This window comes from Uloborus diversus, chromosome 8, assembly GCF_026930045.1.
Source record: "Uloborus diversus isolate 005 chromosome 8, Udiv.v.3.1, whole genome shotgun sequence".
Taxonomy (NCBI): Eukaryota; Metazoa; Arthropoda; class Arachnida; order Araneae; family Uloboridae; genus Uloborus; species Uloborus diversus.
The window spans coordinates 149,543,322-149,569,494 of record NC_072738.1 but is presented as its reverse complement, the minus strand read 5'-3'; the positions used below and the strand labels follow the sequence as shown (position 1 = coordinate 149,569,494).

General features: G+C 33.3%; 1 protein-coding gene across 1 annotated transcript in view; it reads right to left on the bottom strand.

Annotated features, from left to right (window-relative positions):
* Window positions 1-25,927, bottom strand: part of LOC129228682 (snake venom 5'-nucleotidase-like) — a 48,946-nt gene extending 23,019 nt beyond the window's left edge. The window contains 3 exon segments of the mRNA XM_054863366.1: window positions 1,019-1,235; window positions 9,710-9,847; window positions 25,721-25,927. Of these exon segments, the coding sequence (XP_054719341.1) occupies window positions 1,019-1,235; window positions 9,710-9,847; window positions 25,721-25,927 (562 nt within the window).
* Window positions 25,928-26,173: the final 246 nt, after the last annotated feature.

The window sequence follows — 26,173 nt, the reverse complement described above, 5'->3', positions numbered from 1 at the left end:
TCGCCGAAAAGGGGGAAAACTATCGGACTGTAGCGTTTCGGACCTCTATGACTCATAGCTCCATGCTGCCAACCGTACCAGCGAGCGGGACCGCCGCGAATTTTAGAGAGAAGGGGGGAAACCATTCATTCTAAGATTCGCGGCGGTCCCGGTACCAGGTGCAAAGTTGGAAGGATCAGAAAAAGTGATTCTCAACCTGTGATCCACGAGCAATTTTTGGTGTGGTCCGCAAACAACTAGTGAAAATTAATCTACATCATTTTTATAGCTGTAATTAAATTTATTAAAGAACATTTTTCGATTCATCTCATTTCACCTAATGTTGTGAAAATACTATTTCTATCGGATTTGGTCCACTTAGGATACGGAAGGGTACCGAGTGGTCCTCACCAGAGACACACACGAATAGTGTAATAATGAAAAAGTATAAATTGGTAAAAATTGAAAGAGGGGGCATATTTTTGACGAAAAAAATTATTTGTTTTCGTCCTCCCAAAAGCCGAAATTTTAAGTAAAAGCGCCAAATTTAAAGACTTGGCGAGACATTGATCGCACGACTTCACCGCCTGCATTCATCTACAAATCGTGTGAAAGATTTTTTCCGTTATTCACCAAAGCTCACTAAATTTGGTCACTTTTCAAAAATGTCTGTTGTCTTTGACGCCGTATATTTCGATAACGGGGACACGAGGGCAAATAATTTATGCATAAAGAAACATGCTTTACAATGCCTTTTCGATTGCTACTTACTTAAATTTTGTTCGTTATCACACTATCGTGTGGTTTCCTAGTCAGTAGTGGAAAGGTTGGAAACCTCTGGTTCAGATGAGGTATTGGTCAACTGTTGGTTGTAATGTAAACGGTGCTTTTGAAAATCTCTACTCAGAGTTAAAGCTAAGTCATAGCATTTCCTTTGTAAACACGCCCCTAAAGTCAACATTAAGTTCACCAAGTCTTTAATATCGTGTTCCACTTCCGATTTATTTACATGAAATAATTAAAAAATATATTTTATTACCGGTGGAAGACAAAAATTTTGTCTCTGTCGTAAGGTATCCGATGACCCCTATCTTCTCCCCTCCCACGTCCAGAACGACGGAGGGCTTGACATATTCGGCAAATTCTGGAACGAGTGTAGAATTTATGTTGCACACGACCACTTGCGTTTCGTTGAGCCGCTTCAACAGAGGGAAAAGACCGTCCAGTCCGTCATCGAATTCGTGGTTTCCGAGAGACTGTTCTGGGGAAAGAACTTGTTAAAGATCAGGCTGCAGAGCTTAAAGTTTTAACTACTACTACGACTATGAATACAGAGAGAGAGAGAGAGTCATTTAGGGCAACTTTGAACCATAAGGGTTAACTTTGCATCACGTCATATTATTTAGGATATTTTACTTCAAAGGAAACTGTAAAAGACCTGATGACGAACTCTGATAGCAAAAATTATAATATCAGTTTTCTATTATGTATTTACTAGGAGTACCCGCACGGCTCTGCTCGTGCTATAAAACTAAATAAAAAAAACTCTTAGAGCAAGTGTAAATTTCTCTTTCCACTCCGAAATGAAAAGAAAGATCCTGTTTCGTTAGTTAAAATGTGCACATATAATTTTGTCTGAGCTTCAAACATAGTCCATAAAATAATTTTAAGTAAAATCCTGATATAAAGATTACACCTGTCCGTCAAAATTCTCTCGAAAGAATTTTTCTTCATTAATTTATTGGAATGATTTTGTAAACTATATCACTCATTACGCCCCATTCATTATGCGTTGGGGGCCTTCGTGGCTTTGTGGTAGAAACTTCGCTTCCAACGCCAGTAAACGTGGGTCCGATAACCTCGGATGCTCTGAGTGCTGTATTTAATTTCTTTACGCTGAAAATCTTTCTCATGTCGTCTATGTGTGAAAAAATAAAAAAGTCCAAATCTCGAAGCAATGGCCCTCAATCCTTCCATGGTTATTACCCATGGACACGTAAACAACAACAGTAGTGTCATATAAGTTAAAGGCAACAATTTTTAACTTAATTAAAAATATCGTCTTTCTTATAGCAACATAGGCGGATTTAGAACTGAGTTCCTGGGGGGGCAGGATTTTTTTAGCAACATTTTTATTGCTCCCCACTACCTTGTTTTTGTCTGTTTCCTGTGCTGCATAAGTGCATGCTTTATTTTTTTGTGTGTCGTTTTCATCAATGTGTGTTTTCATGCTGTCCTTTTTGAATTGATCTTAAGAGAGGGAGCTGTTATCAAGAGAGTGACGCATTTCTCCCTTTTAAGTGGGAAATAGAATATCCCCAATTTTAGGGGGCCGGGGGTTTCTCCCCTGGAGGAAATTTCGCAAAATGAATATAAAATTCTGCATTTTGAAGCCTTATAAAGGTTAATTGGATAGACATAGAAATTGATAACTAGATTATACAGTTGTACAGTATATTGTTCAAACTTTGTAAGAAACAACCATTTTAAGTTTGAAAGAAAAAATAAACTATTGATTTCTCATTACAACAACCTTTTTTTAATCATTAGCAGTGCAGAAAACGAAAAGGTAGTGTATCATTTTTTTTTTCCTGGCTAAACAGATTAACAATATGCAGTAGAAGAAATTGGAGCCCACTTTGCTTAGGATTTTCAAAGACTTATCTAATTATTTTCAAGGACTCTAGAATAAATAAAATTATTTAACGCACTTCATTTGTACTTTCCAGTCTCTGATATTTTAGTACTTGATCGTAAATTTTTACAGGCCTGTTCTAACTTTGAGAAATAGCTATTTTAAATTTAAAAGAAAAAAGAAACCACAGATTTCTCATGACATTAACTTTTCTTCAGTTGCAAGTGGGGCAGAAAACGAAAAGAAATAGAAGTAGTGTGTATTTGTTTCCGTGCTAAACAGATAGGCAATATGCAGAAGAAGTAAGACAAAAGAATTTCCAAAATACTGCATTCGGAATTGAATAAATAACAAGATATGAAACATATGAGTCACAAAAATTTATTTCAAATAATATGTTACAAACGGGAGAACCATGATTTTTACATTTTTAATACAGGATGTGGCAAGGAGCTGAATTTGACATATTTTGGCATTCCTCCCCCTCTAATATTTGTTAGAAATTTTAAAATTTAAGGTTTGTAGCTACACGTTTCCAAATATTCAAGGTTTTCAAGCACTTAAAAATAAAAATAGTTTTTTAAAGCAATTACCATTTTTTAAGGAACGAATCATGAATTTTTTTTGGGAGTTAGGGACCCACTTCAAAGCAGGGGCTCTAAGTAATAGCTTGTTTATCTTATAGGCGAATTCGGCCCTGTTTGTAATTCACTCTTACCTGCAAATTTTTGCTTGATTTTTTGTAATTTTTACGAAAATTCGTCAGTTTTTACGGTTAAAGGATTTTTACGATTTTACAATCTTTGTTAGAGTTTTATAGACTTTTATAAAATTTTAGCAAATTTTTCCAAAACTTTTGAGGACTCAATTATTTAGATTTCAATAATTACAAGGACTGACTCACTTAGACTTAGATGATTATGACTTACCTTACTTTTTAAACAGTATTTATAAAGTAAGTAAAATTGTACTCTCCCTCTAAGTAAAAATATTCATTTAATCAGAACACTCAGATAACTGAAATTTATTCAGTTTTCGGTAGTATTTATTTTCTCTCTCTCTCTCTCCCTTAAAAAAGAGAGAGAGAGAGAAAGAAGGAAAAAAAAACTATGTTTTTTAGAATTTCTCAAGAGATCAATTAATCTACTAACCAGGAAACATCACGATCAAGGAAATTCAAAAAAATTCCAAATTGGTGGCATTCGAAAGAGCATTGGAAAACATGTTTATGGCACTGAAACTACGTGCCCTCGTGACCACGTTATCGAAATATGATGTCTTAAAAATTGCCGAAATTTTTAGTAAAGTCGCCAAATTTAGCGAGTTTTGTTCAGAAATGGAAGGTACGGCGCGAATTCAACATCTGCATCTGACAAGACATTTCACTTCCATATTTGGTCACCACCAAAGCGTGTGAGAAATATCGCATTAATTCTTTACTCGGGGTGACTACCATGGCGCGGGGTGTCGTGGCACAGACTGCGGCATTGAAATTTTTAGGGGCTTGTGTTCCGGGATATTAACGTGCAACTGCATAGGGGAAAACGCCACAGCCCGAAATATTTGTTTTATTTTATTGTAAAAACAATGGAATTTTTTGTTATTCTTAAGACTGTCTGTTAAAAAACTGATGGTTAAAACTTTTATGCTTCTGTGGGTGAAATATTTCCACTGAAAGAGTTTATTCGATGATGAAACTGTTTTGAAAAAAATATGATAACCGTAGAGAAACGGTAAACACACTTTAAAGTCTTTTTTTTTTTTTTTGAAAAGTCGTAAATCTGAACTCTTCAACAGTATCTAAATACGAAGAAAACGACATTTTTAAAGATTTCAAACCATGTTCTCAAATTAAAAAAAAAACGGTTTCTGTCAGTTATTTCCAGTGTGTTTTTCGTTATGTGTATCGTTTTCAAGTTATGTGTAAGCCCTCTAACAAGTCAAATAAAAAAAAAACTATTAATTTTTATTTTGCTCGAATTTGAATTCCCTTTTAACGTGAAACATAATTGGTAAAAGTGACTTCAGTATTTTTAAAAATGACTAAATAACATGCAATATGATGTGCATTTACGTTATAGCGACTTTTAGTTGCAGTGACAGACTTTTTCGAACTACAGGGGTTGTTGTAATGAACGTCGACTATAAAATTTATGATAAGAATCTGTTATGAAGTAATTTCCAACATCGTTAGTTTTGCTGTGCAAATTTTTGACATTTAATATCCGTTGTTTTCTTTTTTTTAATAATTATTATTTTTTCGATTTTAAATTAAAAATTAAACATTTTCGCTAGCAGTGGTCAGCCAATAAAACTTCATGAATGATAATAACTTTTGAAAAAATAAATAAGAGCTGGGATACTACAATCCATGATCATGTTCTTTCAACATCAAAAACTACCCATTTTATTTTCAATATATAAGCTTTAATAAGCATGTTTTTTTTTACTTATTCATATTAATTCTCGTACATAATTATTAATTACTTACAACACATTTCATAACAAGAGTACAAACTTAAATTAGTTAAGTAAAACACACTTGAAATGCACTTAAATTCTGAAATGCATTATTATTACGATTACAAAGTGAAATCCTACGTTCAATTTCGTTATAAAGTTGTAGCTCCTCTGGATAAAGCTCTCTAGTTTCCATTTCACAGGCTTCATAGTTATTTTTTAATTTTACCCACACAAGTAAAGGGTTAATTCGAAACATCGTTTACGCGCTTTGCAGATGACCAGAAATGGAAATGAGAGTCTTGCTAGACGCAGGCGATGAAATCACGTGGTATTTTCCATTTCTTGCCAAGTCTTTAAATTTGGCGAATTTTCGTAAGATTTCGACAGACTTTGACCCCCCATATCTCAAAAACAAAAGGACGAGGGCACACAATATTTGGGTCAAATTTTTTTCTAAAGATACTCTTTCGAATGCGACCATTTTTAACTTTTTTCATGATTACTGAACTCGTGATGTTTCCTGGTAAGAACATAAATATTATGCACAAATATACTTGAAATGTGGGCACAAATCATAACGAGTAGATCGTTCTGTTAGCAAGAATGGGGGGGGGGGGAGTTTTTTTCCCTTTGCTTTAGGTTCTAATATGTTAAAATAATCGTCAATTATAAGTGTTGCAGCTTAATGTATAGCTCGTTTGGCCTATATTTTCATTCATATACTTGCCCAAATGGTTTTCAGTCCAAAATAGTGAATTTAGACACATTTTCAGCACCCCAGTGATCAGCTGTACTATTTGTATTTAATGTTCAATTCCCCCCTTTTCTTTTCTCCCATCAGAAAAGGACATTCGCTTTTCTCTTCATTTTCATTGAACTATTCAAAAAAGAAAAGTCATGATTTTTTTGTTTTAAGATTTTGGAAGATTTGTTGTTACTATATAAAGTCCTCCCAAAACTGGGGGGCATTGCCTCCTTCCCCCTATAAATCCACCCATGTCCTTCTAAACTATTTAAAAAAGAAAATAATAATAATAATTTTTTTTTAATTTTTGGAAGATGTGTTGTTACTACATAAAGTCCTCCCAAAACTGGGGGGCATTGCCCCCCTCTGCCCCCCATAAATCCGCCCATGTATAGAAATGAATGGACTCTAAAAGCCACTCCACCGCAGTTATTCCGTCAAAACGCATAAACTTGACTTTTGTCAATCTAGTGCATGAAAAATTATTTAAATTAACAGTTTTTTATTGTTACTTCTCTATCACGAAAGTATTCGTCATTTAAAAGATTGAATTAATACACAATGTCACAAAAATATCCAACAAGTCCAAAAACTTGGTTCAGAAAAGTGTCATTTCATCACGGAGCAGAAAATAGCACAAACATTGAGGAAAAAGGAGTAGATTTTTTTTCTCTGTCTCGTTTTTCATATTTTAACAATGAAGTGCACAGAAAAAAAAAGACAGCTGAAATAAAAATAATTTCACCGTACGCTATGGATCGGTGTAAAATAAAATCCCAACAAAACATAAATGTGAAAAGGAGCCAAGTTCAATCAAAATGAGGCCTTGGGTAGACGGTATCACCGATAAAATAATTCAGATCTAAACGGGTACCAAGTTCCATAGCTGTTCCTCAGAAGTTGGATTGTCCCATGTTTTCCAATTCATTCAGAAAACAATTTTTTTATTTTCTTTGATTCCGAATTTTAAACTTGCGGCAAGTTTTGGTCGTCAAAAAACAATTTCCAAAACATGTGCCCACTCCAATTATACAGTAACTTGGCAAGTTTAAATCCGGGATGAAAGAAAGTAAAAAAAAATGTTTTGAAAATGAATTGAAGAACACGGGACAATCCAATTTCCATGAGGAACTGCTATGGAACTTGTTATCCGTTGAGATCTGAATCTTGTCAGTTACACCGTCTACTCAGAATCTCATTTCGATCGAACTTGGCTACTTTTCACACTGATATTTTGTTTGGATATCATTAAATTTTGAAAGCTAAATCATAGTAATGTTCTTCTCTACAATTAAATGTAAAAGCGAGTACAAATACAACTTCCATCCCGTCCTGCTTTTTCGATGCACTGGTTTCTTTTCATTAGTAATTTCGAAAATATTTCGATAACTGGGGATTTAGCGCTATCGTCAATTATGGGCTATAATCGTTTACTTCTGTCACTATCAGCAAGGTCATGGCCGAAATACATTAGCTCTTGGTCTTTGGCGTCCACAAATTTGGCGATAATTGGGAAAATTGCTAAGTCTCTTAGTTTTCAAACTCTTACCACAATTTCTACATTGTCCGGAGGAATTATCACAACGTAGATCGTAAAATATGCAGAATTCGCGAAAACATTTCCCCACTGCTTAATAATTCCGTGGCGTTAAGTTTGTGGACCTTTAAGAAATTAAAATGAAGCGAAGCTAAAAGACGTAACCATAGCTATGCAAAACAAAACATCAGCAATTTTAATGGAGATTAGATTTATTCGAAATTTATTTTTAACGGCTTGTAACTTTTTTTCCTTTGGAGATAGAAGGTTATTTTTTCGACCAAAGGTCGAGATATTTCTGGAGTAAAAAATGTCGCATTTTCCAACGGTGTCAAAAAGAAAACTGTGGGACAATTCCTTCACTTTTTATTGATAAATTTAATGTAGAAATTTTTGACAAAATTTCAGATAAGCCTAAAAATGTTCGAGCTAAAAACGCAAATTACTCCAGTCGTAATGAAGTTAGAGCATTGAAACAAATTGCTTAGAACGCGAAAAATTCTACTCTTTTCAACGATATAAAATATTAATATGTGCAAGTAATTTTTCACCCCTTTTAATAGCCAATAATAGGCAATTTACGTGAAATTTGGGCCTAAATTGAAATAAAAAAAGAACTATTTATCGGATTTTTTCGAACTATAGCCTATGTTACTCAGTAAGAAAGCACCTTTCATATAGTGAAAGAATTTTTCAAATAGGTGCAGGGGTTCCGGAGATTACCTCGAACGTATAAACACACAAAAATCCGCTCTCTCTTTATAATATTAGTAAAGATTTTGCGAAATAAGTTGGCAACATTGCACACAGTTCATTGTATCATCCAATAGAGTCAGGCGGGGAAAAGTGGGTCTAAAATCAAGCGGTTTGTTTTTTAGAGAAAGCCCTAAAATCAGACTTAAATTTATTCTATTGAAATTTGTGATGCATTTTATATATTGGGTTTATATGGATTAAGCAGGAAGCGCCCCTTTTAGTCTGTACTAATTATTGTAGCTTGCGCCTGTTAATAATGATTTTAGAAAGAAACATAAAATTACATTCCGTATGGAACGAACATGAACAACTATTTTTCTATCATTTAGTTTGTCGCCAGTTTTTAAAATGAAAACAAAAATACTTGCTATAATCTCAACGCATATAAAAGAATCAACTAAATATCTGAATTTAAAAATGAGGAAATATGTGTATTTCAATAAAGACCCATTTAACCCCCATGAGCCCACTTTCCCCCACTTGACTTTAACTCTGAAGTTACGGTAGGAAGCTACGATTGAATGCCTACTTGAAACTTTTGAAATCCTTCGTCCTACATTGAACTATTCTATGCAGTAAGAAATAAAGAAATATCTTAGTGTAGAAAGATAAATATCGTTAAATCGCACAAATTTGCAGATAATTGTAATACACGTGTTTCGGGGTTTACAAGGTTCAGTTCGATGCAAGCAAATTTGTGCGATTTAACGTTGTAGTATTTTCTTTTACCATTCTATGCAGCATCATAAATCATGGAAATCTCGTGATGATATGAAATAAAAATGGGGAAGTGTTTAAAATTTTAGAAAGTTTATTTTTCTGTTTCAAAGTTACACTACTTTCTTAAAACAAGTATATTTATTTTATATGACATCTCACATAATTATGGATAACTATTAAAAAATTTAGGAGTTTTCTTGAGTTTTATGCTAAAAAATGCAATAAGACTATTGAAATATGAGGGGGCAGTTAAAAGTAGGGGCTGTTCACAAATGTCATGCTTTGAGGGGGAAGGGAGAATCCTAAAATTTTAAGTTTGTGACAGGGGGGAAAAGAGGGGAAAAAAATAAGTGTGTTATCACGCTTTTTTAAATAAAAATATGTTTAGCTCATAAAAAGTAGCGTGACATGTGACAAAGGAGTGGGTGGAGTATGGAGAAGTGTGACATCACGCCTTTTTAAAATTAGAAAATGTTTATGAAAAGTAGCGTGACATGTGACAAAGGGAAGGGGAGGGGTGTGGAAAAGTGTGACGTCACACTTTTTAAGTATAAGAATATGTTTATGAAAAGTAGCGTGACATGTGACAAAGGGATGGGAGGGGGATGGAGAAGTGTGACGTTAAGCCTTTTTAAAATAAAAGAATTTTTATGAAAAGTAGCGTGACATGTGACAAAGAGTGGGAAGGGTATGGAAAAATGTGACACTTTGTGACAAAAAAGGGGAGGGGGCAGGTCAAAAAAAAATGGTGAAAAAAGTGTGACATCGTTTATGGACAGACCCATTGAGAAATTGCGGACCAAAGTTTCCCCGAATGACTGTAATAACGATGATAATAACAAATAAACATAAATGTATGTAAAAAAATACTGACCATAACGTCGATTTGTAACTTATAGACAAGATCTGCTACGACCTGCCATTTATGTAGAGTGTACCAGACAGTGCCTTGATAAAAATCCCCTCCATTTAAGAAGATTACATTCTCTTCGCTTGCTCTAATCTCCTTCATCTGGAAAGAAGGACCACGTCAAGTTTAATATTGAAATGACATTGTTTAAGAATTAACTGTTTGAAATCGTGTCTGAAAAATTGAAGTTTTTAGTTTTCGAAATCAAGGATTACAGCTAGGTTTTAAAATTTATTTAATGGGGTTGTTTTCAAAATTTTAAAAATATTTTTTTCTGAAAGAGCATGCTTAAAAACATAGGATAAGTGACCATTTTTTAAATAATTTGTTTAAGTTTAATATTTTTAAAAATTACTTAAATCGGTGAGCTTTTATTGTTTACATTTCTTGGCGATGACATCACAAATGATGAAATGCCATTCTGTGTTGCCATTCACAGAGCAAAATATTAGGACTCGACCGATGCATCGGCCTGGCCGATGCATCGGTGCCGATGGTTCAACAATTTAGCCATCGGCATCGGCATCGGCGGCCGATGCTAACTTGCAGGAAACATCGGCCCATCGGCCTTAAAATCATCGAAAAGCCGATGGAATTGGCCGATGTTTTTGAAAAAAAAAAAGACCTTTGTTTTACTTTTTAATACAAAGTAAAGGGAGTTTTTGTTTTCAAACAAAATTGTTTACTTAAATTTCAGTATGAATTTATATTTTAGTCACCCCTGAAAGAGTTTTTAATACTGCAATCAAGTACCAAACACGTTAATTATTGCGTTGTTTCTTGCGGCTGGATGTACGTATGTATCTCTCATAAGTCATAACTAAGAAATGGTAAACTGTAGATGGCTAAATTTTCGCCTGTGGGAAGTGCGCACGTTCCAATTGTGACCTTCCCTTTTTGTTTTCGATCGGATGCTCTAAAAAGCCTATTAACTGATTTTTTGTGGCTCTTAATTACTTATTTCAATGCAAAACTAATATAGTGTCTCAGACTGACGATCATTTAGTGATATATTACAGAATTGGAGACTATGGAAACAAATATGAGATGGCGAAACCGGTTTTGTTTCATTTTGTTCGATTCCTGTTGAACCGACGGTAATTTTTAATTTTTCGATGTTTGTAATATGAATCACAATAATGCAGTCTTTTCTGTATCGCTTCGGCGGAGCTACAAGTTTGAGGCCCGTCGAAATACATTTTGGGGCCGTATTTCTCTATCACAGAAGTTGTAAAACATTTATCAAAAGCATTTTTGTAACTCCTACGGTGCCCCTATGGTTATGGGGCCTGTCGCGCAATGGCAACATTTGCTACATTTTAAATCCGCCACTGCACGTCAAAACAAACTCGGGTGCAAGTTTTAAAAGGGTTTTTCTGCTCAATGTTTATTATTATTTTGAACTCTATTTTTTACGACTATTTTTTGTATTTCCGAGAACATCTGCGTGGTCCTCCTCCCACTCCCTCCATTTCTGAAATTAAACTAAAGTTGTACTTCTGAGTTGTTTAAAACTAACACCATTTATAAAATTAGAGATTTTTTTTTTCAAGTTTTATCTATTGTTTAGGAAAAATTTAGAGCATTAATTAGAAATTGATTAAAGACGTTTTGAATGGTGACATAATTCGGAAAACAAAGGGATTTTGATTTTTTTTTTTCAGAAGTGCTGAAGTAGATTCAGAAACTCTTCCGAGGGGTTGGTGGTAGCGGTTCTGTACTAAAAAAATTAAGCCGAAATTGGGGCCTAAGTTTAACATTGTGAGTTACACCAAAATCAGAGGGTGATCCCCCTAATCCGCCCTCGTAGTTTCAAGCATTTCTTAAATACTTAGCGATTATTTATTTTGGTCAAGAAATGTCATTTTGCGTATTTTTTTTTCTTGTTTCACCTATATTTTGTAATGCGCTACCTTTTTTTGCATCATTAATAGCGATCGATTTTTTTTTCTGTTGTAACTATTTTTATGTATTTATATAAAATCAATGTATAAGTTATTTTCGTTTTCATCATATGTTTAATAATATGTTATAGAAAAGTTTCAAGGATTTTCTACTATGCAATTTTTTAAAAATTTCAGAAAATTATTGTTAAATTGAAAAATTTAATTTGAACGTGTTTGCAGTGCTTCATAAAAGATTAATCAATCAAATTGTTCAATATTACGTGTGCAAACATCAAATCAAGTAGTATATATATGTATTCAGTTATTAACTTGGTGTAAATATTGAGTTTGTTTATTGTAGCTGCGTTTTAAGAACCTCGCTCATTTCATGGCTATTTCTTTTTTCCGCAAAATTTATGTCACTGTTATACATTTTATGAAAAATGCCAACTTTTCTATTCATAAATTTTAAAGAAGTATAAAAATATTTCTATTATAATTTAATATTGTAATTTATCTGTTACCTTTTTTGTTTAACTTGATGACTAAAAAATGTCTACGTGCAATCTTTTCACTTTAATAGCGTAATTTGTTGACGGTTTCAAAGTTTTTTTTTTTTTTTTTTTGAATGATTAAACATAATTTAATGCTTTTTAACTATGTTTAGTTTACCTAAATCCAAACATTATTACAATATTACTGAAATCTTAGTTATATGTTCAATTTTAAAAAAAAATCAATTGGTTATTAAACAGTCTCTTTGTTTTTCCTCCATTTTTTTTTTTTTTTTTTTGGCTGTTGTTCTTTGTCTTCAGTCAAAAAAGGAGAAGCATAACTACACCCTATACAGATTGTACGTAGTACGATCCAAAAGTTCGAGGGACAAGCTGTATAAAACCTTACCCAGAATAGTTCACATGACTGAAGCACATCCCACCTACAAAAGTTCATCTTTTGGGACTATGTACTTCTGCCAGTGTTCATATAACTTTTGGAGAAACTCCTGGAAGCCATTTTTCGCTACCTTCTGTGATGCAGCTTTATCTTCTCCTGACAGAAGAAAGCGGCGTCCATGCATTTTTTTTTTTTTTTGCTGGGAACAGGTAAAAGTCACACGGAGCTAAGTCCGACGAAACGTGATGTTATTGGTTTGTCATATCAGAGTATTGACCAATCGAACCGTGCATCCTCAACATGAAAGTCGCCTTCTTCCTCACGCTGAAGTCAAAGCAGCAGCAAAAGAGGCCTTACAGGAGTTTGCGATAAATGTCTTCCAAGAGTCCGTCTAAAAGCTATAGGAACGGTGGCAGAAGTGCATAGTCGTTTAAGGTGACTATTTTGTAGATAGTTTCACGGTAAATTTTTATACAACTTGTCCTCGAACTTTTAGATCATACTACCTACGTATGAGTTTCAACTTACTATTTCATAACGTTTTTGAGTGACGTAAGTTTACGCGCATGAAAATATCACAAGAGAATTTGCGATAATTAACTAAGGAGGTTTTCAAAATTGATATTTCGGTCATCTATATGTTCTTAGGTACATATGCAGCATGTACATACGCGCCGAAAAAACTTGTGAAGTTTAAATTGGACGATCGTAAAATAAAAATTTAGGTCGAAATCTTATTTTTTTTTGGGGGGGGGGTTACAATTCCTTATTCGTAGAAAGGAAGTAAAGTAAAATGAATCAATGATCATTTAAATCCCTGACAATCTTATCAATTTATTTCTGTTAGATTTTTTTTTGCCATCGGCCAACAGCATCGGCCATCGGCCATCGGCAATCGGCCATTTGGAGGAAAACAATCGGCCATCGGCCATCTTTGAACAATCGGCCAACAATCGGCATCGGCCCATCGGCCAAAAAATGCCATCGGTCGAGCCCTACAAAATATTTAATTCGCATCCTCACTCACGTGTATTGGCAACGATAGGGTTGATAGCAAGCGTAGAGTGCAATTTTAATTCGCTTCTTGGTTATCATAACGTGGAAACGTAGTAGAAAGATGCACCAAAGTGCATCATTTGTGACATCATAAAGACCACGCCTTGTTTGAAAAATCGGACATTTTAAAAAATTAATTTAAAAAAAACTGTTGGGAAAATGAAAGTATTTTCTGGGCCCATGTTTTTTTTTTTTTTTTTTTTTTTTGAGCAATCACGATTGCTTATTGTTCTCATTTGACTGTTTTGAATTCCTCTCTATCATTTTATTTTCCCCCCACCTCCACCTGCCAGCACCACCGACGCGTCGGCCGGCCTCACGATGCTGCTCCTCTTGCGAAAATAGCCTCCAGATTGCGACCATATCCTTCACACACACTCATGCCTGCGCACAGACACAAACACACACTCCTACACACACTCATGCTTGCGCACAGACACAAACACACACTCCTACACACACTCATGCCTGCGCACAGACACAAACACACACTCCTACACACACTCATGCCTGCGCACAGACACAAACACACACTCCTACACACACTCATGCCTGCGCACAGACACAAACACACACTCCTACACACACTCATGCCTGAGCACAGACACACATACATATACACATACTCATGCCTGCACGCAGACACAAACACATATGCTTACATACACACACACACACACACGAACGCCTACACACACACGCGCGTATACACACAGCACTACATAGACAACATGCACACACATGCATACACAAACACACACACACGCACCCACACACATGCGCCTACACAAACACACACGTGCATTCATACACACACACGCTCAAGATTGCGAAAAACATAATTTGAATTCAAGATGAAAAAAATTCAAATTAATATTTTTTTTTGCTCATTCTATCCATTTCAATGACTAAAAGTAGTACTTTTGACTGAAGGAAAACACCCCAATTATTTATTTGTTTCATATTATTTTTGAAACTTTTTTTTTTTTTTTCAAATTTCAATTTTTTATGCTGTTTAGTCGATTCCTCCGTGTTTCTAAAAATTGAAGTTTTGCATAAATTTTAGTCTATCTTTTCCTGTTTTTACTTCCTTTTACAAAAAAAGGAAGTATTGTATTCTCAAAAACATTTTTACTCAAAAATCGGCCTTAATTTCCATTTTGCTCATCCCCGAATGAATGTTGAGTTTTTTTTTTTTTCCACCGGACCACACGTGGATATCAGTGGTCCGGTATCCTCGTGGACCTAGGAACGTAGAGACACCTTAAATATCCATTTTGACGATTCCCGAGTTAATTACAACGAGTTTTCTCGTGACGTCCGTATGTACGTATGTGCGTATGTGCGTAACGTATCTCGCATAACTCAAAAACGGTACGTCCTAGAAAGTTGAAATTTGGTATGTAGATTCCTAGTGAGATCTAGTTGTACACCTTCTCTTTTGGTTGCATTCGGGTGTTCCTAAGTGGGTCTTTTACACCTTTTTGGGGGGAAATGATTGTTAATTTCAATGCTAACTCAAGTGGTGCTATAATTTGTCAAATACTTAACGATATATCGCCAAGCTTTTGGCCGCCAAGTTTTATCGCCAACTTAGCAAAAAATTTGGCGATTTTTTTTTTAATTTTTAAATCTGGTTTTAATTTGGTCAATGTTGGCGACATTTAAAGAACTAAGCACTGAGTCACAGTAAAATTGCCAATAATGGGGAAATAAATCTGTGTTAAACGTTTTTTGCTTCGGTTCGCAAGAAACTAGGGGTGAAAATATTTTGTGCTTCCTTGCTTACTCCAAGGCGCTATTATCATTAAATTGGCGTGAAAGGAAGTCATGTGAAGCACGTATCCGCTCGTTTATTCATACTAAACATGTCATACAAAAAAATACACATGGATCGTAATATTTTAAAAGTTATACCATGATACAGGAAGCAATAATCAAAAAATAAATTATCTATGTAGAGAGAAATCTAATAGAACTAATAGCATTTGCATAAGAACTAATAGCATAGAGAAACTAATAGCATTTGCATAAAATATACTATAAAAAATAGTTATATTACTACCACACACATACAGACAACGTTTCTCTTAGCACTTGAAATTTTGTTTGCGGCCACAGTGATATATTCAACTTATTAAAATGAAGCTATTTCTCGCGTTTGAACTAAACATCTAGGTATTCAAATCAAAGATTAAAAAATAAGGGGGGGGGGAGGTAGAAAAGAAAAGGAAAGAAAAAAAAGAGAGAGAGAAAAGTCACTTTCGCATTCAAAATGCAGGAAAAACTAATAAATAAAACAAAATCTAATTTAATCTAATAATCCAAATCAATTTTAATCTAATAAATAAAACAAAAAAAGAATAAATACAACGAAAAATTAGAAAAATTTTAAACTAAGGAGTTTTATAGTAATTTTCAGAAAAGCGGATTCTATTCAGAATTGTGAAGAAAAAAAAGGAGGCAGTAATTAAAAAAGACCAAATGCACGAAAAATTATTCTTTTTTTTAGTTACCTAAATTTTCCTTAACTGTGTACTGTGTCATATAACAGTCAAGGAAATCAAAACGTTTTCATTAAACTGTAGTGGGGGGCAAGTGTGAACATGGTATATTTTACTAAGATTTCAAGCAAAAAATCTTGAAAAATTCTCGAGTAATGGCAGTAGCAGTCCTACCTCTTGGTAGAATTTTTAGAACAATGAGACATTTTTTTGTTTCTGTGGTGGAGACTTCTTTGTTTGAGTTGGTGTTGTAAGTTATCACTGTTTTTTATTTGTGAAAACATATTTTAAACTAACTTTTAAGCTAAACTTAATTATTGCAAACCATTATATAAACATTGTGCTGGGGTCATTTCAAGTCAAATCCCGAATGCTATTTGCCATCATGTCTCAGATTTTGTTCATTATTTTTTTACGAATCTAAGAGACAAGCTCAAATTATTTTTTTAGATTTTTTGAATAAAACCTAAGTTTTGGAGATTTGTTTTTTTTTTTTTAATTCGATTTTAGATCACTTTTCGGGGTCACCGTTTTCCTTTTTGGTATAAAAAATCTTTATAATTTCTTTATTTTTCAAAGAAATTAAGCTGAATTAGGTATCAATTTAACCCTTCTCTTTCAGTATAAGCAATGAAGTACTCTGTAAATAGTAAAGTGGTGACACACGTCACACCTCATCTAAAGTGAGTTTTTGTGGTTTTTCAATTAGGAGATTCAATAAGTCATATCTCCGGAGCACCAACTAATATCTGCATAAAAGTTTTTTTTTTTATATTAATAAATAATTCTCTTGCTATGCTCAACAGTTTACATTATTTTAACAATGCAAACAACATAGTTTGTTATACACACATTATACACACATTACACAGTACACATTATTATTTTAGCGCTTTGGAGTGAATCGACACATAGATTTTGTCGATTGTAAAATGTTAAATGAAAGACATGCTTATTCGGACTGCATTAAAAAAATATGCTCTATTTTTTTTTCTTCCACTTTTTTCTCTTTATTACCGAACACAACTTACAAAGTTTCCTTCAATATCTTCTGTTCGAGCTCTTTAAAAAGATGCAGATGGAACGCATATCCTTTGTATCAAAAGATGCGAAAATCAGATTTTTTTTTTAATTTTAAAATAAGTTTCAAAGAGTTTTTAAAATTTGCTTCAATCAGCAAAACTTTTCCTTTTCAGAGAAAGTTAGAACTGGGCTGCATGAGTAATGTAAGAATGGGGGATCAATGTCAGGTGTTATGAATCCAAACAAATTCACGTTATAAAAACCTTTCAATAGCTTTTTTTTTTTTTTTGAGCAATCACGATTGCTTATTGTTCTCACTTGACTGTTTTGATGTGCTATCATTTTATTTTCCCGCCAGCATCCTCTGCAGCACCACCGTCGACCGGCCGCCTCACGATGCTGCTCCTATAGCGAGCAAAGTCTCCAGGTTGCGTCAATATCCTACACTTACACGCATGCATACACGCACGTACACGCACACACATACACACACACACACACAAACACATACACACACATACACACACAACTACCCACACACTCATACCTGCACACAGACACAAACACATATGCCTACACACACATGCACATTCCCCCCACACACAAACACTCATACACACAACTACCCACACACTCATACCTGCACGCAGACACAAACACACATGCCTACATACATACACATACCCCCTACACACAAACACACATGCCGACATACACACACACACTCGTGATTGCGAAAAAGATAATTTGAATTCAAGATGTCAAAATTCAAATTAATTTTTTTTTTAATGTCGAAAACAAAATGTAAAATAAAGTCCTTAGAAATGTTTTTTTTTTTTTTCAAAAAACTATTGTCTTTATAATTTTTCCTAATATTTAGAATAGTTTCAATGAAAAGTTTTTTTTTTGTCAAGTATGAAATGGAGGTTTTTGCACAATTCTTCTCCAAAGTGAACAACTTTTTACTGATTTACGTTTGATACAAACAACTTTTTATTCTTTGACATTCCAGTATTAATTGTTCTGAAAAGGTTTTGGGCTTTTTTAAATTAAAAAGAGCTTGTTACTTATAGAAAACATGTATTTGAAGTAAATTTTTCTGCAAAATAAACTTGATTTATTTTCACTGAAAAACAATAAAAAAAATCCCTTTTAATTTTTTGAACATAGTAAGAGAATGAGTTATTTATTCTACAGAATTTTTTTTGATGCAGATATCAGTTGGTACTCCAGAGATATGACTTATTAAACTTCCATTTTGAAAAGCATAAAAATTGATTTTAGATGAGAAGTGGTACCACTCTACTATTTACATAGAATTTTCTGTTGTTTATACTGAAAGGGAGAAGTATTGGCTTGAAATTGATACCTCATTCAGCTTAATTGGTAACAAAATAAAGAAATTAGAGAATTTTTTCTAAATTCATAACAAAAAGGTGATTTGGAAAAAGTGATCAAAAATCTAATTTTTGAAAAAATTCTCCAAAGCTTAATTTTTATTCAACAAATCAAAAAAAGTTAATTTAAGCTCTCTTAGATATCTGTCTCTTAGATATCTTTTCTTTAAAAAAAAACGAGCTGATGTGTGCATCACATGACTTTCTTTTACTCCAATTTAATGTCGTTTACTCATTATTGGCAATATGAATGTGATTCAAAAGTTTACTCTCTAAATATCACCAACAATGGCCAAATTGAAACTGGATTAAAAAAAAAAAAAAAAAACTGCTAAAATTGTCGCCAAGTTGGTGACAAAGCTTGGCGACGAAAAGAGTGGCGATACATCGCCAAGTGTCCGCCAAATTGTAACACCACTTGAGTTTACATCGAAATTAACAATGATTTCCCTCCAAAGAGGGATAAAAGACTCCTTCAGAAACACCCGAATGTAACCCAAAGGGGAGGTGCACAACTAGACCCCACTAGGAATCTACGTACCAAATTTCAACTTTCTAGGACAAACCGTTCTTGCGTTATGCGACATACATACGTACATACAGACATCACGAGAAAACTCGTTGTAATTAACTCGGGAATCGTGATTATGGATATTTCGCGTGTCTATACATTCTTAGGCACTTATCCACGTGTGGTCGAGTCAAAAAAAAAAAAAAAAAAAACATTTATTTGGGGGTGAGTAAAATGGAAATTAAGGTCGATTTTTGAGTGAAAATTTTTTCGCGAATTTTCTTCCTAAATGATTGATTTGCTTAATCTTAAGGTACAGTTTAACGCTAATAAAATAATAGTTTAAAAAACTAAAAAAACACGCTTTCGTAGCAAAATGAACTAAAAAGTGAAAAATAATCTTTGGATGACAGTAGTTGACCCATCACTTAATTTTAATGTAATACAAAAAAGTGCTGTCTATTTACATTTTTGCTTGGACAACAAATGGAAGAAATTCAAGACAACTGATAAGAAGCCCCCCACGCTTTTTTGCATTACATTAAAATTAAGTGATTGGTCAACTACTATCATCCAAAGATTATTTTTCACTTTTTGGTTCATTTTGCTACGAAAGCGTGTTTTTTTTAGTTTTTTAAACTATTATTTTATTTTTCTGTTTTTTAGTCTTATGTTGGAGAACTATCAGGCGACGAAATTATTTATAAAACGAGTGCGAGATAATATCTTAAAGTTAAGACAAGGGCACCCCAATGGGAAGCTACTGTGAGTCATCGATGTATGTTTGCAGAAATCATATTTATATTACTTTGAAAATTTGAGATGCATTTGAATAAAAGTTTTGTTCAACAATGGTCTTATCAGCAATGAATTTCCAATTGAAGGCTCACCTAAATTTTGGCATGAAATTAGTTAAAAACAATTATATTTCATGTTCTAATTACCTTGGAACATTGGAACAAATTTTGTCTGATGCAGAAAAATTAAAGGTTTTTGTAGATATTTTTAAATAATTTTTGCGAGCATTTTTTGATGTATTTTTTTAAATTTTTCCTTTTTCACCTTGTTGGATTTATGCCAAAATATTGATTAAAATTGGAGGAAACTAACAATTAAAAGGGTTAATTAATTAATTTGATTATAGAATATTGCATTGTCATCGGGTCTGAGATCGCGTGCCAAATTTCAAAAGAATCCGATCGCAGGAACTGGGCGAAATTTGAGCTGCAAGATTCCATTACAAGATACATACATACATACATACATACATACATACAGGTGAAGCTAATAAAAGCGTGTTAAAAAATTAAAATTCTAGAATAAATTATTTCGGTTATGATGGAAAACAGCAAATTTCATGTAATTTCCCCATTAAATGGTAAAATATAAAACCCACTGTTACAAATATTGTTGCCTTACAACAGCGATATTAATAGCAATCATGATAAAAATTTTGAATCAAGGCTTTTCTACAGCAAGCATAAAATTTATCCACTATCATTGCTTTCTTAGGATTTTTAACCGACTTCAAAAAAGGAGGTTATGATTTCGTATTGCGGCTTTTTATGTGTGTTTTCGAATCATTCCAACACTACTGGACCGATTTGAAAAAAAAAAAAAAATTTTGTTTGGGAGGGTGTACTTTCCAGATGGTCCCATTGTAATTTGGTCTGGATCTGATAAGGGGTCTCGGAGAAATCCAAGAAACTTTAAATTTCATACGTCATGGTTACGTGATGTTGCTGTGATCGGTGTATTTTCATACCTAAGGTTTTGGCTTTCTCTTGAACGATATTTAATTCTCGCGGCACATGGATGATTATAATTCTCTCAACGCTGCGCCGCATGGTAATTTTTTTATTATAGGTGTTACTAATGTATTTCTTACTGAGTAGCAAAGCAGTAAATTAAATATATTTTGCTACTTTAATAGTTGAATCAATTACCTTAATATTTTATTTACTAATAAATAACTTTATTTAGGCTCTAAAATATAAAGTTCTTTATTTTATATTCCAATTTTTAAATATATTTAGTGTTCAATCGAGGGGGAACTGAATACAGAACACCCCTCCCCCACGATTTAATTTCTATTCTTTAATAATATACATTATAACTGTGTATGATTTCTGAAGTTTGACCAATATTCTAGATTTACTATTTCACAATGCCGCCAGTTCAATTTGAAATTAGGGTTATATTAATTAGCAGGCTTCAAAAAAAGGAGGAGGTTCTGAACTCGTCGGATTTGTTTTTCCTTTGTACAATGTTCCATGAATACTCGAAGACACCTGTACCCAGGGGCGTGCACAGGGAGGGGGGAGGGACACTTGTTGGTTCGGGCCTGAGCCTGGAGGGGGTCCAATATTTTTGTAACTAACGGTGAAATATAGGGGTAAACAATATGAAGAGGGGCCCGGAAAAGTCATTTGTGATGGGCTCCAAAATTTCTGTGCACGCCCTTTGCCTGTACCTATAAGGAAAAGTCTTTTTTTGCTTGGAACAGCATAGTTCCTCGGCGGTCTAATGTTAATCAAGTTCAGGTTTGATGAAATTGAGGGAACTCTTCAAATATCATATTCACATTTAAATCGATTTGTACTTTATTAACTTTGTATATCGCTTAGTGAACAGGTTTTTATGCTTTTTTTTTTGTTTAGTGGTGGTTCTGTTTAGGGGTGGTAGGTTCCAAATCTTTGATTTACCCTATTTGTTCTTTAGGGAAAAGTTATGGGTAAAACATTAAATTTCATACAATTTCCCTCACAAACGATTAAATATAAAACCAATTGATAAACAAAGGCCGTAAAACAAAGGTTTATACTTTCTTTACCTATAGTTAAAGAAAGTACTAAAAATATATATTACTAGCAAAAATACCCGGCGTTGCCTGGGTCAGTAATAATTATTAGAAAAAATCGTTACTTGCTTTTGTTTTCTGTTTTAAGTAAAAGAATTTAAAACACATCTTTTTGACGTGATTAAAAATCGAGTTTCTTCCTTACCCATAAAACTAAAATAGCAATCAGTATAAAAACAAATTAGTATTGATTAAGAAACGAAAGCACTATATTTAAGCATATACAAATTTAAAAAACATGAAATTAATCTTCTCATGTTTAAAAAGATTAATCTGTTGATACTTTTTTTTTAACATGGAGTCGAAAACCTTCTCTGTATGGCTAATGAAGTACGAAGTGATTAAAAAAAAGTAGCTGCGCTCGTAATCCCCTTATACTTGCTTTAGTTATTTCGGGAAATTTCAATCATTGTGGCTCTTGGTGCGATTTTACCGAATTTGCGAAAGTCGTTTCGAGGTACCTTCGATGATGCTCCCCCATTCTTTCCTTACTTTGTAAAACGATATGATATTAATTTTCGTTACAGAGATATCGTCGCCAGATGCTGAGATATTTTTGGTCACCATAAAATGGCGCTAAACAGTTTCATCCCAAATGTTACCAAAATAAGTAATAAAATTTGGTGATTGTTTGAAATTGTGCAAAAAGGAAAATTAATGAAAGTTTTTGTGCTGTTTATGGATTTGCCTAATTTAGTTGCTGGATTATTTAACACAGTAAAAAAAGTCTTTTGAAAATTCTTTGATTGGCGATATTTTCTTTACATGGTGAAAGCTGAGAAACATTATGACGTAGTCTTCGGCTTCAAAAACAGCAACGTTGAAAAAACTGCCAAATGCATCAGCTACGGAAATCTTTCTGCAAAAATTTTGGCGATCTGCTGGTTGTTTGGATAATGAGTAAGTGTTCAATTAGCATAAATAATAATAAAAACCATTAATTACTTTAAAGTTCCGTTTAAATGGAAAATCATCAGCCAAATCATGTATTATTTGCCAATCTTGTGCAAAAATCTTACTTCAAGATTTGACTTGAGAAAAGCCTTGAACAATCACGAAAAGCAAAGAAAGTCAACAAAACAACAATTGTCGCTATCGACAGGGAGTTGAGATGATACACTAAATACTGTATTGAGTTGAGGAAAGCCTTCGAACATGGATCTAAAAAGCTCATAACTCGTTTTTTATTCTACTTAGAAATTTCGAACAGGTGCCATCTTCAGCAGAAAAATCAGAGCTTTCGATGGACATATAATGTAAATATGTGCAAGTATTTTTTCATCCCAATATTAGAGAATTTATACAAAAATTGTGTTTTATTGCCCCCTAAGGGGGTTTTGCCCCCCATAACGGGACGAAAACTACCCTATGTGTTATTCTGATGCATAAGCTATATTATTGTAAAGTTTCATCAAAATCCGTTCAGTAGTTTTTGCGTGAAAGAGTAACAAACATCCATACATCCATCCATACATCCATACATCCATCCATACAGACAAACTTTCGCATATATAATATTAGTAAGATTAAGAGTAATGATAATGAAAATTTTGAATTAAGGATTCTCTGAAGCAAAAATAAAATTCATTCTGGTGAAATTTTTAATCTTCATCTATAGTGGGGCCATGGAAAGAAACATGCGACTTTTATCACGAGTTACATGACACTAATTGCGAAACATAAATTACAATTTACAACATTACAATCCTAAAATTTACAATTTTGCAAATTTAAACTTAAAGCGATTTCTTTTCTTTTTCTTTTTTTTTTTTTAGTGACTCGTGCATTTGCTTTCGGAAAGCAAACTTTGATAAAGTTGATGAAATGATGAAGACAATTTTTTTTTGTACATAGTTACGCATTTGAAAAAGCCTTTCTTCTCAGTTGTCGGATGTCTCCGAGACGCTCGCCGTGTTATTTACACCACTAAAAAGCAAAAAATGAATTACTTTTAAATAAAAATAAACCGCCCTCCAAAAAATACCCAGGAACAAAAAAGCAAAAAATAACTGATTACACTTACACTCTATTTCCTACCCAAACATAGAATTTTTTTTTACAATTCCAGTACAAAAAACAACTGAACTAAACACTGAATTATAAAATAAACACTGATTTAAATTACTATACGATGAATTATTTTAAATACCTAACTAATTATATACGATCTCTTAATTTTTAATAACCTTTTGAAGTCGGGGCCTCCTATAAACTACTACCTAACGTAACTGAGTACGTTTAGTTTTAAAGACTAATTTCGCGTATAGTTAAATTAGTGTTTAATTCAGGATTCGGTGGGTTGTCAGTTACGTTAGGTAGTTGTTTATAGGAGGCCCCGACTTCAAAAGGCTATTAAAAATTAAGAGATCGTATGTAATTAGTTAAGTATTTAAAATAATTCATCGCATAGTAGTTTAAATCGGTGCTTATTTTATAATTCGGTGTTTAGTTTAGTTGTTTTTTGTACTGGAATTGTAAAATAAATTTCTTTTCTATGTTTGGGTAGGAAATAGAATGTAAGTGTAATCAGTTATTTTTTGTCCCTGGGTATTTTTTGAAGCCGGTTTTTTTTTATTTAAAAGTAATTTATCATCCTCATCTATGCCAATAATCGAAAACGGGGCTAAGTAAAGACGCGCATTAGGATCTTTATTACGAGTAACTTGTATGTTAATGAAAAATGAATTAGTTTCGCAAACCTTTAATATTTAAATGGTTATAATTAAAGAATCCTAGAAGGGAACAGGGATTAATTTTTATAGCCAAATGCTTAAAGTTTTTGACGTGTATATAGTTTTTTTTTCCCCTTTTAATACGAAGCATTTATATGAAAAAAAGAGGTGAAATTTCGTGATGGTAAAATTATTCTATTTCTGAAATACATTTACACGAAAAAGAATAAAATAATAGAATTTTTAAAAAAATACTAATTACTTTTCATCAATTAGTTTCATCAATTAGTATTTAAAAAAATACTAATCATTCACTCAAAAGGACAAAATAACTTTTCAGGGTCAGAAAGGACAATATTTTTAAGTATTCCTTTAGTTTTCAATTATTCCAAGAAAATGACTCCGAAAACCGCAAACGAGGAAAAGTGCAGCTGAGAATCCCTGATTTAGAAACTTTTTGTTGCAAAACTAGTGCTAATATGAAGAACAAGCAAATGATATTTAAAAGTTAAAAATTTATTGTTTTCATTTTTTTTCTCAATAAATAACCTAAAAGTTCCTATATGCGCAAAAATATGAAACATAAAAATTGCTGCTGCTATAAAATAATACTTACTAATTTTTTATATTTAGCTGAAAAGTAAAATTTCTTTTTATACAAACGATTTTTTGCGTTTTGATAAAGCAACTGTGAGAACTGATATTCGCAACTCCAATAAACTATAGGGGGTGCTGCAGCCACTGTCTAATGGTGGATGAAAAAGGTAAAACAAACAAATGCCGTAACTTATAACTTGCTTTGAAGCTTAATGAATATCAGTAACTTTTTATAGTGTTTGTTTTTAGTGTAGCTTTCTTTTCTACTCCTCTGAAATTACATTACAGCATAAACTGTTGGAAGTCTGTAATTTATCCCAAAGAAAACACGTGGAACGGTATGTTTTACCTTTTTCGGTAGTATTGTTAATCACCGCAAGGTAGCGTATTCGAGCTCTGGAGTTGCGAATTCCTCATTTCATACATATTCTCTTTCATGCCCAAAATGATATTTTAAACAATTGACGGTTTGTATTTTTCGCACACATTTTTGAATTTAAAAGCGTTTTTAATTGTACTTAAAATAAATGCATTGGCAGCAATTTTGCTGCAATTTTTTTAAAGGAAATACTTACTTTGGTTACTTGTCTGGCGAAACCTCCGTAACATTTCTTCTCCTTCGCAAGTGATTCCGTGCACCGGCCTCCGAATGCATTAAATTCAATAAAATGCGAATGTACGTCATTTGTGTGCAGCACAGTTAAGTTAAAACAACTGCTCGATTTAAAATCCACCAAAAGAGCAACTGTGACGAAAAACGCGAGTCGGAGCGGTGGAAACATTTTATTTTCGGGGAAGAAAGAGATGTAGAAGATCTTACTGGCAGCAGACGATTTCTTTGTGCATGAAATGACGCCAAATGAAGTTGAATCACCGCCAAATTATATTTATCGAGCCTATCATGAACATTTTAAAGTTAGATGAAAGATGAAAGTAAACAAAGGAGACACTGACGCAATTTTTTCTGATCAACCATAAAATCAATTCTTTTTTCCCCTTTCTGGCTCTGTTTCAGATTCGTTTGTTTG